The 17,322-nt window shown below is 38.7% G+C and overlaps 1 protein-coding gene across 1 annotated transcript in view; it reads right to left on the minus strand.

Annotated features, from left to right (window-relative positions):
* Window positions 1-1,856: 1,856 nt before the first annotated feature.
* The window catches only part of ANKRD55 (ankyrin repeat domain 55), a 45,860-nt gene continuing 30,394 nt past the window's right edge, over window positions 1,857-17,322 (minus strand). The window contains exons 7-11 of the mRNA XM_066181164.1: window positions 16,838-17,022; window positions 15,019-15,186; window positions 12,557-13,221; window positions 6,662-6,763; window positions 1,857-2,530 (exon numbers count right to left, since the gene is read on the minus strand). Of these exons, the coding sequence (XP_066037261.1) occupies window positions 2,277-2,530; window positions 6,662-6,763; window positions 12,557-13,221; window positions 15,019-15,186; window positions 16,838-17,022 (1,374 nt within the window). The 3' untranslated portion in view covers window positions 1,857-2,276. The remainder of the gene's footprint in view (window positions 2,531-6,661; window positions 6,764-12,556; window positions 13,222-15,018; window positions 15,187-16,837; window positions 17,023-17,322) is intronic.

The raw sequence follows: 17,322 nt of genomic DNA on the forward strand, positions 1-17,322 counted from the left end.
CCATTAGGCAGCCCAGGACTCCTGGGTAGTGCAAGAAATGAGATTCACTTCCTCTCTCAAATCTAGCAGTAACAATGAGGATCCCCTTCTATTCAGGAAAAACTGAAGTTGCATCATGTGGCCAGCCTCTTTTGAGGCATCCCAGTAAATAGCTAAAGGCATGGTTTCCATACCCATTGAAAAGGGCTGATGCGGCAAAGGAGTTACAAATGTTTGACCTCACTAGGATTTACTTGTGCCATTTGGTCTTCCCTCTCTTCCACATGCTGTACCCATTCCCAAGCAGTTTATTGAACTAAAGATAATTAATCTCTGGCCAGAATGGTTATTTTAGGCTTTCATTCTATAAAGATAAACCTCATTCTTGTGACTGCCAGAGCTGTAGGAATTAGATTTCCCTTCTCTTCTGTGCAGTCTGCACCAAAGCCATTTTCTTTGTACCAAGTGCTAGTGGCATAAAGTCTGCACTGAAGCTTTAGTGTTTCTAGGAAATAAATTATGAACCATTTATCTATTGTATGAAGCCACACAGACAGGTACAAAGTGGCATGAGTCAGGACAGAGATTTTGGTACTTGCAATAGGTGGAGTTTCAAGCAGAGAAGCTCAGGGTCTCTATAGAGCAGAGAGAGCAGCTCAGCCAGTGACCTCGTGGAGCAAATACCAGTCTGCTATACTGCAGGAAAGATTCTGGACCTTTCAGTGAAGCTGGCCTGAATAGGACTAGTCAGGTGCAAAGACAGAGCATGCCAGAATTGATTTTTCCTTTAAAAGTCCATACATCTGTCATGCAGTGTTTTTTCCATCTAGCCTCAGGTTGTCTGTTAGGTCCAAGCACGTAAGCTTTTTAGTCTTACGTTTTTCATCAAGAAGCTAGATGTTTATATCACTTGTTGAATTTGAGCTTTATACCCTGACATTTGGGAGAGGTGTTTAAAAATAAAACAAAACATTCTTCTATTTGCGTGCATAAGTTCCCTGTTCCCTGTGTTGCATCAGAGCAGCTCTTGTTGTGCTCTGCTTTTTCCTTTCTGGGACTGTCTGTGACAGCGACCAGCTATCCTATTTACAGTCGTTAGCGCAAGGAAATTGGAAACTGTAGCTACTGGAACATGATTACCTTCTTCTTCCTGTCAGGTTTGTCTTCTACTGTGATACAGAAAGGAAATGTTTGTACAGCTTAGAAGAGATTTATCTAGAGATAAAAAGAAGTGCCAGGTCCTTGTTGAATGAGCTGCTGATACAGAGCTAATTTTGGACTGGCTTACTAGAACTGGTGATACAGAAGAGTGACAAAAGGGGACAACCTCCTCCAGCCCAGAGCCCCTCTATAATCAGAAGTGAAGAAGCCTCTAAAGCAATTTCAGCAAGATTTAGATAACCCCAAAGCAAGCAGAGGCTGGCATCTTTGTTAGCTTCTAGGAAAGGAGAGTCTTGTGCAATGTTTAGTCAAAGGCTTATACGACTCATAAAGGCTCTTGACTGGTCAGCAGTCTTGTTAAATTTTCTCCAATTCAGTGATCAAAGTGTAACAATGCCTAAAAACTCACGACTGTGCAATCCTTGTTCTATGAAGATAAAATATTTTTGTCAAAAACTGCATTTTTGTCACTGAGGAGTATGAAGAATTAAATAAAACATAAATCTGTCTGGGAAATGAACACTTTGAACAGTGCATGCTAAAGGTCTGTCTGTTCCACAGGCATCAATGTTTTGTTTTACCTTTTAAACTTGCTGAATTCACAAAACCCATGAAGTTACAATTTAAAAAATGTGTGAAAAACAAAGAGACAAAAGACGTCAATTGCTAAAACTGTCTTTTATTTTCTTAATCTTAAAAATGTTTTTTAATGGCAGACAGCATCAGAATCAGCACCCTTGCATTTACAAACTACCAAGAAGCCCTGTCAATTTGTTTCCCATGTTCCAACTTTTAAATCATGCCGAAAACCTTACTCGTTGTTCCTTTTTCTCTATGGAAGGCTTAACAGCACATTGCTGCAACAAAATCATGTTATGAGGCTTCCATTCACAAAATAAATTTACTGCACATTAAATGCTGATTTAGTAATTTCATCATAAATGAAGACTGTAATGCAAATGCATATATTTATATACACACACAGTGCAGCTTTTATGATGTGCTATCTTATCTTTGTTTTTGTTATGCTCCAGTTCACAAGAGTACCATTAGTGCAAATAATGAGATTTAACTGTACAGTTATCGTTTAACAACCACTTAGACTTATTTCAACTCAATTAGGCCAGTGTAATGAGTTAATTTTCAGCATCTGATTTGGTGAGCAATTTCTCAAGCTCCTCTTCAGGATTAGACTTCTTCTGGTTTGGGATAGCAGGTAGGACACAGCTTGGTTTTAGATGCTCTCCTGATAGACCAGGCAAGAGAGAATAGAGGTTATGACTCTGAGAATGTCCTGTTTTTGGAGATCTGGAGATTGGAGCTGGTGGGAGAATAACTGCACTGGATTGTAGGGACTTAAACTTCTTAGCATCCTGAGAGGGTAACTGAACTAGAGAAGATAGAAAAAAGAGAAAGTGCACAGAAAGTGAAAAGCATGGCATTTTTACAAATGATTTTGCAGCTTTTTTTTAACTGTTGTCTCTTACCATGTGTACTCGAGCCTGTACTTGAAAAATGGGATCAAAATATTTATAAAAATTTGTATAACCGTGGCAAGGCTCATCTTCACCTGAAGAAAACAACTCCAGTGTTAAGTGATTTACTTTTGGTTTAGTGACCAGTAAGTCTTGAGAATTTCAAAGATTTACTTTTGATAAGCAGAGAACCTATTGTTTGTCTGGGGGAGACTTGGTCTGTTTGGAGAAATTTTCACAATATATTTTTTCATCAGAAACCACAGGCTGACTGTAACAGAAGTGTTCAATGGGGATATATTATTTCCAGCAAAAATGCTCTATTGCTGAAGAATGCTGATCAAAATCTAAGGAAGATAAAATGGAAGAATGTGGGGTGTTGTGTCTGGGTTTCTCTAGGCACAGCCAATCATAAAGATAGGTCCACACGTGCTGTGCTATTCACAGGCCTCAAAAGTAGCCCATTACCCTGTAGCACACCAAGACACACATCAAAACACCTGAGAGGCACACCTGTTATTTATCTCTATTGCTGTCTTGTAAGAAACTGTCGATTTAGATCACCCTTAATTTCCACCTCACACTCATAAGTATAACATTGTTTGTGATTTAAAACTAATATAGTTCTGTATTTTCTCTAAACTGAAATCCCCCTTCATTCAGACAACTCACTAATTTCCTGACTTTTTAAAAGTAGAATTCAAAACCTTAACTGTGAACCTATGGTTCTGTGCTATGAATTTATTGTGAATTGCATTAACTTCTTTTCATTTTACCTCCACTTTATTCAGAAGCTGTTTGTATACAAACAGTTTGTTTTTTTACAGTTCAAGCATATGAAGAGTTCTTTCTGGAATTACACCATCTCTATTTTGGCTACAGAATCTTCTTGCAATTTTTTTACATTTATTTTTTCTTGGTTGTGTTCTCATTGCATTTGTGATTTTCTTCCATCTGCATATATATGATGAGCTATCTGAGAGGCTATTAACACTTTCCTCTGAAGTGTTCTAGCTGGAAATTTTGTGTTTTATTTAATTTGACCCATTGAAAACAGATGTTACCTCTCTAATGTCTGCAGTATGCCCTCACTGCATGTATTTGTCTATCTATATCTTTATCTATCTATTTTAACTATACACATGGTGCAAAAAAGGCTAAAGTTCTTGCCATAATCCTCCATAGCATACACCTTATACTAATTTAATCACTGATTATTTATTTTTCAGGAGCAGTACTTTTCTAAAGCTTACCAGGTATCAATTTAGGGCAAAGCAGGATCTTTAGAGAGAGAATTTAGAAACTTGGTAGAGTCTTTCCGTTTTAAGATAATTTCAATTACTATTCAAGTTGTGATTACCTGAGCAGACAGTGTTTGCTTCAGCTGCGGGCCTCTGGCAGTGTATTGTAATTCATGGGTCATATTTAAGATTCATTCATGTTCAGAAATTCAGGAAATCACTTTCCTTTCCATGCAAAAACTCCAAACCATTAATACTTTGCTTCACTTGGTGTTGAATTTGTGTGAATCTGGGAGGGCTATATACTATAAATGAGCCTATTTGTTTTCTGGTGTATGGTAGAATGCATTGAGTTCACTAAAATTTTTGGTGTGCAAACCAAGTATTGAGAGGCTGACTTGTGTCCCTCTTTGGAACATAGTCATATGTTAATATAATTAAAGTTCACATCTGTGTGAAAAATATCCATAAAGCTTTATGTACTTTATGTACATCATTAAAAGCCTTAAATGATGGATTTAAGTAGGCCAAAACATCAGACCTTCTTAACTACATGAAGAAGTGAGAGGAGCAGAGAGTTCTCAAGAAGTCCCATATTTGTTTGAAAAATTATTCTGGCATTTTGTGAGGAATGTGTGACAGTCTGTTTTCCCAGGGTTGTTGAAAGCATTCCATGATGAGATGGAAACAGTGTGTGAGGGAGGAAGCAGCGGCATGCAGAATAGGAGATGCAGTCTGTGCTGAGCCTACTCAGGAAGCCGTGTGAGGGATGTCTGGCCCTAGGAATATCTGAAGGGTGAGAATTTATGGTTTAAATCACTGAAGTACTATTCCTAGGCTACTGTTTAATTCCTATTTTCCTCTTTCTGATGTGTATTTTAAAATGTTTTTTTCTGAGAGATTTAACCATTTCTTCCTTCTTTTTTTCTTTGCCCTTCCTTTTTTTGGGGACATACTTCTTCTTTCTGTTAATCTCTGAGTAGTGTCAGTTCTCATTCTAATTTTTGCTTATTTTATTGTTCCAGCTTCTTGGTAGTTTGTTGAGGTTTTGTTTTTTTTTTTTTCCCTTAGCATATTTTTAATATTAAAAATACTAGAGAAACACAAATATTTATACTCAGTCTTTGTTGCTGGAGTACTTTGCCTGGATAAAGGCTGTATCCAGAAGAGTAATACTTTTAGGCCTGGATGGAGGATGAGTGAAATCTCATACTGAGATGAGACTATGAAACAGTTGTTTAAAAAGCTTCAGGAGCAAGTATGTCATTTGTGTTAACAAGAAATACAGTCTATTTTGCAAATAATTTTGCTTTTCCATTACCGGCTTGAACTAATGCTCAAGCAGTAATAGCACCTGGGTAGCTGTGCTGTGTTAGTTAATTAAACCAGGAATCTTAATTGTGACAATTGTATCTTATTTGTAAAACAGTTTTTGGCATAAGACTAGAACTAAATTCTTGACCATTTGTATGAAGTAATGCAAGAACAATTATTATGAAAGAATTTTTTAAGAATTTTGCTTACAACTATGTTCTAACGAGAAGACACAGAGAACATGTGGAGAAAAGCTAAAAAAAAGGACACTTTGGACCTGGGGTTTCAAAATCAATTAAAAGCAATTAAATTATTTGCTTCCTTTTGAGCAGACAGAGAATACCACCTCAGTAATTCAAACACCTTTTCTTCTTCCTGTCTGATGTAGAAAACAGGATTCTCTGTATTCCCAGCCAATCTGATGGGCCCTGTAAGGCTGCCTCTGCCTCATTTCTAGTAATATTGTCATTGCTGCAGAATTGCTTCTGACATTCTGATTATAGTCGCAAGGAATCTTAAATTGAGGTCTCAGTGCTTTAGGACCTGGCTGATCTGCAGGATGACAATTAGTAAACTGTAAATCCTCATCCAGTATACAGTGGAGATTTGTGCTTTGTGGAGCAGAAGAATGTGAGGTTAGGACACTGCTGGGAGTAGGGCTGGTGTCTGTGTATGAAGTTCCCCAGTTGCTGGCTTGATCCAGCCTGGATCACAGTCTTGACACTCTGCTGGGACTTTGGGAGTGGGGTGAAGCTCTCCTGCTCTTTGGGACCACTGCTTCCCCAAGCTGAACATGAGCTAGCAATGTGCCTGTGCAGAAACACAGCCAACAGCATCTGGGGCTGCATCAGGAAGAGCATTGCCTGCAGATTGTGACAGGTGATTCTTCCCCTTTACTCAGCTCAGGTGAAATACATCTGGAGTTCTGAGTCCAGTTCTGAGACTCCCAGTACAAGAGGGAGGGGGACATACTGAAGCAAGTCCAGTGGAGGGCAATGGAGATGACTAAAATATTGCAGTGTCAGCTGTAAAGGAGAGGCTGAAAGAGCTCAAGAAAGTTCAGCCTCAAGAAGAGAAGGCAGCTCAAAGGACCTTATCAATATGTATAAATGTTTGATTGTGGGGAGTAATGGAGAAGGAGACAGACTCTTCTCAGTGGAGTCCTACGGAGGGAAAAAAATCAATGGCCACAATTAAGTAATAAACTTTTTCCTCTGAGGGTAGTCATACACTGGAAGAGATGGCCCAGAGAAACTGTGTAGTCTCAATCTCATTCATTGAGATATTTAAAACAAAACTGGGTGTGATCCTAGGCAACGTGCTGGAGGTGACTTCTCTGTGGACAGGGGTGTGGACAGACTCCAAAGGTGTCTTCCTACCTCAGCCACTCTATGATGCTGTGAAAAACAAACATGAAATCTCTCTCAAGCCCTCAGACGCCAGCGATGGAGGCAAGCAGTGATATTGTAACTGACACTTGTCTGTACTTACTTTTGTGGGCACTGTGGTTGGGTATTGGAGCTAGGCTGTTCTGTACAGGAATAGCATTTTTCATTTTGTGTTGGTCTATGGACATCGTTTGAAAACTTCTACCTGTGAAAGAAAAAGAAAATTATTATGGAAATAATTGTAACTAGTGTGATGCACTGTGCATTTCTGGCTTCCAGAAAAGAAAAGAAAACTTACTTAGTATTTCTCAGAAATATGTAATAACAAGAAACCACTGACTGAAAAAACAAAAACAAAAACAAAACAAAAAAAAGCTGTTGCTTTGTTCACTTAAAACACTCATAAAAAAAGGACTGGTTTAGTATAACCTTCACAGATACCTTTATCACTTCCTCTTATATAACAGTGCAATCGGTCTTAAAATGGGCACAATTTATTAGCTAGGTTTCTGTAGGAATATTTGGACTCTAAATCTGTAAAATTATTTAAATAGATGATTTAATTTTAGAATTGAAGCCTAAATTTGCAAAATACCATGGTATGGTCTCAGCCTTTGTAAGTATTTAAACGCAGAGTTCAACTGCTGGTTGGAAAAGGACATTAAAGGCTATTAGCAGTAAAGATGAGCTTTGAGAGGGTTTTGTTGCAGACGAAAGCATATCACAACTGATAGAAGGCAATACTGATCCTTATTAAACTATGTTTATGGCAGTATAATTTTCACCAAGAAGAATATATACTGGAAAAAGAAAGGTTACTTAGTTGATTCTGGCATGTCACATCGCTGGTTAAGATTAAAGTTAACTTAGGTCTGTCTAATAGTATTAAAAAAGACAGTATGTTAGATGATGTAATGCATTTCATCACATAAAGGACATGTCTAATACTGAAAAAAGTAGAAACTCAATCACCAAGTCAATGTTTTCACCAGATCATTTTCCTGAGCTGATCTTATTCTGTGATGCTAGAATCTCTCAAATTACTTTTCTTGTTATCACCATATCTGTGAAGAGCCAGGTAATGAGTTGTCTTGGCAAGCAACTGCTCATCCAGCATGGCTTTGCAACATAGCTCATTGAAGAGCAGGTGTAGGAGAAGGGAATACAGGTGACCTTGCCCCTGATAAGTAACAACTGTGTTAATTAACCAATACCGCCTTGCCCCTGATGACTCACAGATTATCTAATATAGATAAGTGTGATAAAAAGGAGTGGGTTAGCAGGTGGGGGGAGAATCATGAAGGAGGAGGAACCTTGAGGGAATCAGAGGATTATGAAGAAGGAAGATTCTAGGGTGAGAGAATCACTGCTGTGAGGTTAGTCTGCGTCTGCAGTTAGAGCCTGTTGTTGGACCCTGCAGCCACAGTCTAGCTGGGTTAAAGCCTGCAGTCAGAGCCTGTAAGGGAAACCTACAGAAGAGCTTGCTGCAGCCAGAGTCAGTGAGTAGTTGTAGTCAGGATAGCTAAGCTGTAAGGAGGAATAAACCAGGACCCTTTTCATGCTGTGATAAACAAGAAGTCTGTATCTTGGTTCATTTATACTCTCTAACAATAGGGCTGCTGCAACAAGCAGGTTTATGCTCTGTCAGCACAGAGATACTGTGTGGATGTAGCAGGATATCCTGCAAAAGGAAGAGATGGAATGATATTAATTGCCTTTGTGGCTTTGCAGCTGGTTCTTGAAAATACCTATGTGTTGTTGGGCTATGCGAGATAAAGTTATAGAAAAATAGCTGTTGAGCAATTTTCTAAATGTGCACTGAAGTAGCTGCCATGAATACTGTAACTATGTTGCTGACTAAACAGATTCTGTGTGAAAGGAGCTCCGGTGGTGTTTGTCAGGCAAACCACCATGTTATAGTGCAGCCTCCAGCTCAGCATGGAGCAAGGTTCTGGTCCAAAAGCCACAACAGTTGGTAAACATTGAGTCAGTCTGCTGGATCCTGTGGTTAAGCTGATGTTTTTGAGCTAAAGCATGAAGAATCTGGTATAGTTGAGCTCTGCTTCATAGAAACAGACTTCAATTTGCTTTTCCTGTGTTTTACTCTTTAACATCTCTAGTGTCTACTTGGTAAATGTCTTCTATAGACCTTGCACCCACTTTGCATAAAGAGCTAAATATATTAATTCCAGTATAGCAGAGAATGGTTTGTTGCTCTCACTGGAGCAATTCAAGTTATATTGGTTTCAGTGATGCATATGGTGAGAACTAATGGCTTATTGTGAATGTACCATTATGGCTTTGATGATGGGCATTGTTGTTGCTATCAAGAGGTAAGTTCATTTCATAAATGGGGATATCTGTCAGCAAAACCACGGTACAAAACATAATCAAGTTTGCAAGGATGATATGAATGCTTGGAAAAGAATCCTTGCTAAAAGTTTTGGCATCAAGTGGAAGTATTCTACTTTTCCTTTCTATCAGTTTCACATAACATCTGGAAAAATAGTTTTTCTCTATTTGAGACATCATCTTTGCTGACCCCAAGAGCACATTTATGACTGGAGTTATTTTTGAATAAATGGAAAGGAAGTAATTTCATTCTTATAAAATGCAGGACTGCACTTGGATTTTTCTTTTTAATTTTTCTTCGCATTTAGAAAGATGAACCATATAGTGGTGTGTTTTGTGTAAAAGTTGTTAATATTATGATGAATGTCTCAGAGTAAAATGGTTCTTAAATTTGAGAAAGTGACAGCCACACTGATTGGCTTTGCTCTGCTTTCCCAGCCAAAAAATGCTTCCTGTTGAACTACATCATGCTGCTTATACCATCATAAAATTAATAATAGCCTGTTTTTGACATTAGCAATTCAAGCAAATGGAAGGTACTGTGCTGCTGTAATAAAACCTGTAATAAAGTATTATCTTACATCTGGAAATTTAGTAAACCAAAAGATGAGTGGGTGATAGGCATCTCAGAGCTGTCTTATATTTGAGACAGGCTTCCTGTTACCCATGTCACTTGGAACTTCTCTATTTCCATTATTTTTCCCTGTAGAAGATGGCAGTATATTTTGCAAAAAGAGATGATTGCAAAGCTCATAAGTACCACATGCTCCAGATTTTTGATGCCAGCTCAATATTGTGGCTAGAAAACACTCTTGAAATTTTGACAGTTTTTAGTATAGACTGTCTTTGCACTTCTCAGAGGAGGGCAGTAATTCTGAGAGAAACCAATAGCATGGTAGTAAGATAATTCTCATTGCTAAACACAGCAACCTCTGCCCTTTGTGTAAGTGCTAATGCTTATCTAGTAAATTGACTCATCTTTCATTCCCAGGAGCACAGAAAATAGAACAAAAAACTTCCTAAGGCTTTGGCACATGCATGTGGCAAATAAGCACAAAAATTAGCTTTGAGTTTGACAATAGACATGGTCATGCAAGACAATCAGCACTGTGTCAACAGAGAAAATAATTTTCAAATTGAGTTTCCTTAGATTATTGATACCCATAATCCTGGCCTATATATTCAGTGATTAGGAAATTACAAGTAGTCCCCCCCAGTCATGAATTGAGAAACGAAGTATTAACACTTCAGTGTCTTCAAAAACCAGATGTTATTTTTTTCCCCCTCACCTAAGTCTGAAAGAAAAGTCAATTAAAAAAAAAAAGACAAAATAAAAAAAAAAAAAACAAACAAAAAAACCCAACAAAAGATATTTTTCCTCAGAGAAAGGTCTATCTGCACAGCATTGCTGGCTTGGCTGGAACCAGACTTTGCTTCTGATCCCTGTAACTCCTGCAGGCACAGCACACTGGAGACCTGGAAGCCCTGGAGCTGACACAGTAAATGCAGTTCTAATTCACAGAAAGTCAGGTGGCTTTAATTATAGGGGAAGACAGATTGAAACTACACACATAGGCATGAAGGGGATAAGCAGATCTTTTTATCATGAAGAAATGGGAGACAATATCTGTGTTGTGCAATGCATTCCTGTCAGACACTCTCTTCCTCCTTAGAGGACTATAATTCATACGTGCCAGAGGAAGGTCTTTTTGCTAGCTACAGGAATAATTTTATTGTTGGAAGATGTTATTAGAGGGAGTTGGTACAAAGAAAACTGGGTTTAAAGAAGACTCAGGCTTTTTATTTTCTGAGAGAGGTAATAAACTGTCAGAAATAAGATTATTTACTTTCCCTTTGGGCATGCAAAGGTGGCTCCCACTGTAAAAACTAGATTTTTGTCAAGGGATATTCACAGAAATATTTTTTCTAGGAAAACCACCCATCCTTCTGTCCAGAGTAGACAAGGATTTAACCATTTTCTTAGTACTGTACTATACTACAATATTAAGTAAAATCTATAATCATGTTTCCAATAACATGATAGTTACTTCCACATCAAATGTATTAATAGTCTAGCAAATTTCAACAGGAAACGCTTCCCAGAAATAGTTGTCTTCCAGTTTGGTTTATCCAGTTTGAGCTCATTCCTGCTACTGCTGTCAAATTCAATGATCTCAAATATCTTAGCCTCACTGTACACAGCCTATTATAGTGAGGTTGTAAAGTAGCCCTGCAGGTATTCTTGTGTTCCACATGTGAGCTGAACCTTGCAGAATTTAGTGTAGGAGTCATGCAGAAGCAATCATTGCTGGGCATGTGGAGTCTGGGGCTTGTATGGTTGAGTGAGTAGCTGAAGAGTGCATAGTAAAAAAGGAGTGACACCTATGGAGCAGTTCTATTAAGCTTTCAGGAATGTGGCCTGATGTTCAGGAAGTGGCACTTTTAAATGGTTCCTCTTTACACCAAAAAGCTATTTCCAACCTTTATTTGCAGAATGTATGTATAATGGCCTGTAATTCTGAAATTGCTATCTCTGCTGTAGTTGTCAGACATGTGTGCAAAGACTTGCTTTTTTATTGTTCACTTCACTTAGATTTCAGTATAGTTTGCATTATCATGCAGTTAACTGGGGGCTCCTCTTAGGGTTTCTGTTCACTCCTCTTTCCACTGAAGGGTAATGGCTCATGTCTCTTGGGGTAAATGTAGATTAATTTATTGTAAAATTTTTACTCCTTTTAATGGTACACTGGAAAGTTTGAGGTTTGCTTTTACTTGCTGCATTTTCAGTTAGGTATTGCAGTTGTTTGAAGGCATGCTAGATGTGTTTAATTTTGCATGGGACTAACCACAAAGGAGATGAATTTGATACATTAAAGCAAACTCCAGAATGCAGGCCAGCCAGGCAGATTCATTTAAACATGGATGTGAGTCAAACAAAATACTAGATCCTAAATCCAGCCAAACTTTAGTATCAAGTTCACCTTAGAATTCTAATGCTGTGCTTCATTACAGTTGCATTACAATTTCCAAACCACAGCATAAAAGCATTTGTATCATCTCTGTAAATTTAGCAACCTGAATTCAGCTTTGGAGAAATCATAAGAGCAACACATCAGACCAAAGAGCTGGCACTCAGGGTGTCATTCAGGGTGGGCAGGGGTGCCACTGCAGCCTGGAGTCAGAATATGCCTGTAAGGGTAAAGTAGCATGGCATAAAGCTGTCCAGCATGGCACTGGACCTGGCTCAACCCAGAAGCAGCTCTCAGCACAGCTGCAGATTTGAGGGCAAGAGAGCTCCCTTGCACATCTACATCCAGGACAAGACACAAGGCAACAGGTGTTAATATGCAATTCACAAAGCACATATATGACCTGGAGGCTGCTCAGGTGCCTTGTATGCTTCCTAGATATCTGTATTTTTGCTTGCTCCTCAGACCTATTTAAATCTTATTTCCCACATCTAAGCATCTTCCTTCAGCTTTCAACTGATGTTCCACCCATAGGCTATCTGTGATGGCAACATAAAGGAGAAACTGAAAGAAAATTTTAAAATAGAAATGTTATTGGTCCCTACATTTTTGGGACTCAGCTTGCCACACCAGTGGATATTATAGGACTTAGGATATAGAGAAAGAAAGAAAATTACCTGATGGAGAACTGGGAAGTGAGGGAAGGCAGGGAGGACACAAAAGCGCATGCTGAGATCTGTCTGAGTTTAAGCCATTCATCAGTTTGTCTGAAGAAGTCCTAGGACAGACTTTGTAAGAGGGTCTTTGGTTAGAGTTTGTGTTCCAGGGATCATCCAGCAAAGCCTGGCAGCTGTCTGTGTTGTCCAGCAAATTGTGCTCACTCCTACTCTTTTGAGATTTGTGTGGAAAATGGTGGGTACTGGACCTGGAGAAGAAGCTTGACATTTTGCTCTGGGAAGCGGTTAGGAAGGAATTACTTGCAGTGATTGGGGGAAAGCTCTGGGTGGTGATGGGTGGGAGTCCCTGACCTACTGATTGCTTCTTTTCTGCTATGAGGTATTTAGTGTCTGTGCTCTTTCTCTTAAAGTCAGGGGTGGTCTTACACTCATCTGGAATGTCTTTGCAATTTTTATTCATAATGTAATCAAAACGGGTGATGATATCATCTACTTCTGAGGTCTTTTCTCCAGGACATTGATTCCTGCTTCTCTCCTTCTGACTAGTCTTCTGATCATCTTTCTTCTTTTTGCAAGAGAAGATCTGGTTCAACATACTGAATCGTCCTTCTTTCTTTATAAGTCTGTTGTTCTGGGAGGGAAACTGATGAACTGACTCAGATCTACTGGAAATACAAAACAAAATGTGAACTCAATAGTACTGAAAAATGAGAAAATACCAACTGTGTTACTCCATGAAAGAAGCAATATTCTGTCCAGATACATTTGCATGGGTGGTTCAAGAAAATTAGGATCCCAAATTTGTAATTAACAAAGACTGAAAATGCTGCTGTGTTACTTCACTCTTTCTTACAGGTGAATTGCCTTACAATCATCTTAATGTAACTTAGAGCTATCTAGGAAAAAGAAACAAAGTTTTCTGGCTTCGGTGTCTACCAGATGTGAAGATCTAATGATAATGAGAAGAACATGGTGTGACCTTTTAAATCAGATCTTTGTATTATGTCATATTTCAAAAAATGTATTTCCAGACATTGCAAATACTGTAAAAGGCACTAGTTTGCTGTTCCTACTGTCACTTTTCCCTTTCCTTTTTCCTCTTTCCCCGTTGCCCTTTCCCTTCTAGCCCTTTCCCTTGCCTTGCTCATGCTGAAGAGGTCCGGGACAGTTTCATGTTGGTCAAGATAATTACCTACTCTGGGACTGTCGCCTTTTCCAAACTAGAAATGAAACGGAAGATAATTTAATATGGGAGGTAATATAAAAGTGGATTCTTACTGAAGGCCTTCAGGGACAGTTATAGAAAGATGTCCAGAGAAGTCTATCACCACAAGGGTGAGTATAGTTTCATAGGTTTTAGGAAGATCGCATAATTGGGAGGACAAGTGGTGATGGAATTCCCTACCTAGGTCAAGCTCCTTCTCTGGAGCCCCTCCCTTGGTACTAGTTGTACTTTGTCCATAAGAATGTACATGGAAGAGTTGTTCTCAGCCTTGGTAGCCAGGAAAAACCAAGACAGCATACGGACTTTTTACCCACCAGGTCTTGGAGCTCTGGAATTTGTTTTGTCTTTCTGCCTAGGGAAAGGCCATGGAAAGTTACTGGGAAAACTAGCCACGAGTACAACAGGCTACAGAGCTACAAATATATGCGTAAAGAATACAGAGAACATAGACAAGAGAACATGGCAAAAATGAACATGGTATCAGTATTGCTGTAGTGGTTTTGAGATGAAATTTTGGCTAATCTCTGACCTTCTCTAATAGAGTGCAGGAGAAAGGGGCAAGGTAATATTACCTGTGTCTCCTATTTGGAACATAGGACATAATACTAACTTCTGACTGGAGGGGAAAGCACAAAGAAATGGGGAGATAAATGAAATAGAAGAATGGAAACTAATTACATAACAGCTGCTGAAAAAGAATACAAAGAAAGGAAGATTGTTACCACTAGGTCTTTTGTTATACTTTTAAAAAGACAAAAACTCCAAATAAAAAACCACATCAAGGTGGAGAACTAAAGAAGGCTTGGATAATACTACCAAACCCTTGCTCTGAGAATGAAAACTTGAGATTTATTTTATTGTCTGTCAAAGCTGCTTTTGTGTTCAGCCTGTCTGTCTGATTACATAAGCACACAGTGCACAGAGATTTCAAAGCAGTGGAAGTTACATATATCTGAGGACTGAGTTATTCTGTTATATGAATTTTCTACGTGAAGGTGACTGAGCTAGAGTTATATGCACATCTTCCTCAGAACCCTCTGCTGCTTGGTGGAGTAGTACTGCAACCTAAGTGAGGAGTCTTCAGTAGAGAACTGATTGTAGTGTTGCAACATGGGTGGAAAATGAGTATTGCCTGCGAATCAAGGAGACACCACCAAGGGCTCAAACCCTTCAGCAGCATTCAAAAAGCAATAAAAGTTTTCTAGTCACCCGCAACAGCAGCAAGATGAACTTTTACCTGCTCTCCTGAGACAGCAGCTTGATGCATGCCGTGTGCCCACAGTATATTGCGTATGTCAGAGGAGTGTTTTCATTGATGTCTCGAGGGCTGCTGTCTATCCCCAGTTCCAGCAGTGTCTGCACACAGTCAGCTTTCCCTGCTGCTGCAGCCCAGTGCAAAGGAGTCCTACAGGAAAGGGGGAGTATCATTAAAATAGATGAATAGATTTACAATTGAAACCATTAATGACATAGTGAAATGTGTACAGGGTATGCTACTTGTCCAGATTCATAACATACATTTTAAGAAGTTCTCCAGCCAACTTATTCCACACCATTGTAGCTGCATTTATTTAGCTGCAGAATGCCTGTAGATTATATAATAGCATCTTCCACAGCTGCAATTGTAGAGTAGAAGTGCCTGAAGTTTTCAGAGCAGAATTTGAAAGAAACCTTCAGTGTCCACTGCATAGGGGGAAACTCTTCTCATCTTTACACCAACCACAATTAGCAATGGTTGGCACAGGGCTCTTTTTGTAGGTAGTAAGGGAATGTAAGTAAGAAAAAAAGTAAGAAAATTCTCTCCCTGATGAATGACAAGGACTGAACACATCTACCAGACTGCCACTTTGCCAGTTTCTGAGTTCTGTGATAGGCACAGACCAGAGCACATATAACTGTTTTGAATCTCTGCAGGAGAATCAAAGATTTTGTGCTTGGCAGAAAATTTGGATCTTGTATTTGGAAACTTTTGTCCGGTTTCCAAACTGTAGTATTTTGCTCTTCTGAAAAACCTGAAAGCACAGACAACACCACAAGAAAAGTGTTTAAGAAAAAAAATAAAATTGACATTTTCTTTCTATTCCTTTTCAGTCCCAGTGATGTCAGATTAGATGCAATCTGAAACACAATAGAATGAAAGTCTTATATACGTGTTTGTAGTGAAAAGTTTATCTTTTCCCTCTCCAAGTATAATACATTCTGTGGAAATAACTGAGCATGTGGAATAGGTGGCCATGTCTTAATGAACTTTAAAGTGTAGGCAATCTCCTCCCTTTGCTCTTCTTTCCATAGAAACACAGCCTTCTCAACTACATTTTAATGATGTTTAGAAATTGCTCCAGAACCCTGTTCATTTTATTTCTGTTCCATTTTATTGCACTTTTCCATGAAGAATGATATTATTTTAAGTACCTGAAGGCTAAGCCAAGAAAACCTTGGCTTTTGCTTCACTGAACAGAATAATCAATGTGAACAGCCAGCTGGTTCTCTTTTCTTTAAATAAATTTATGAGCAAAGTTCCAAGGAAGGTAGGTGTGGGGTGAAAAAGAGGAAAGATAACTTCTGTACTTATGAAAGAGAAAGAATTACAGGTCTTTTCAGAATGGAAGGTGAGCATCCTATGGTCCAATAGGAGTATGGTATTTTTATCTTTTACTTAAAACAACATCAAAAAACAACAAGAGAACACTGCCATTTCTTAAATACAAATAACAGCAGGACCCTGGCTTCAAGTTGCAGGATCCTGTTTTATTGTTTTGAAAACAATGTTCACTTTTGATTGAAAGAAACTTGGTGTCAAAGTCTTTACACAAATAATCTTCTCTTTTTCTAGCACAAACAGCTAAAATATCATTCCTTCTAGTCAGTTATCATATTAAGTACAATACACGTGAGCTGGACTGGTTTGCAGTGTTTCTGAGCAAGCACAGCCCTCTGTGGATTGTAGGGCATTACTAGGCCATGGCCTGTGAAACAGGAAACATGATTATGTAGTAAACAGAGCTGGTCTCAGGTTATTATAAAGGAAGCAGCAATTTCAGAGTTTCCATGGTTACCTGTCATCCACATCAAGGGCCTGCAGGTTGCACTTTGGGACTTTAGCAAGCTCACTGATGATATCACTGTAGCCAGCAGCAGCAGCAATGTGCATGCATGTTTTGCCATTCTCATCATCATAATTTATTATTGATGGTCCCTGCCAGTGGTCCAGAATGATGGAACACAGAATCCTGTTGCCACTCTGGAAGGAAGTTCAGAGAAGGAAACTGTTTTACAATGGAACTCACACCAGGCTGCATCTTCTCTGTTAGAGAATGTTAAATACAGTGATGGTATTCTGTATTTATACCAGAATCTCCATATATGAAACCAGAATCTTCCAATCTCTACCTGGGAACTGTGCTTACTTTATGAATTTTCTAAAACACTCAGAACACTGGAAAAATAATAAATAATGAACCATTGCAAATATCTCCAGAAGTTGTAGAGTGTTAATTACTTAACAGAAATTACTTGTTTTTTGCTGTTTTGCTAAGCCAGA

This window comes from Chamaea fasciata, unplaced genomic scaffold (genome assembly GCF_029207755.1).
Source record: "Chamaea fasciata isolate MVZ Bird 193981 ecotype frontalis unplaced genomic scaffold, bChaFas1.0.hap1 SCAF_4, whole genome shotgun sequence".
NCBI lineage: Eukaryota > Metazoa > Chordata > Aves > Passeriformes > Sylviidae > Chamaea > Chamaea fasciata.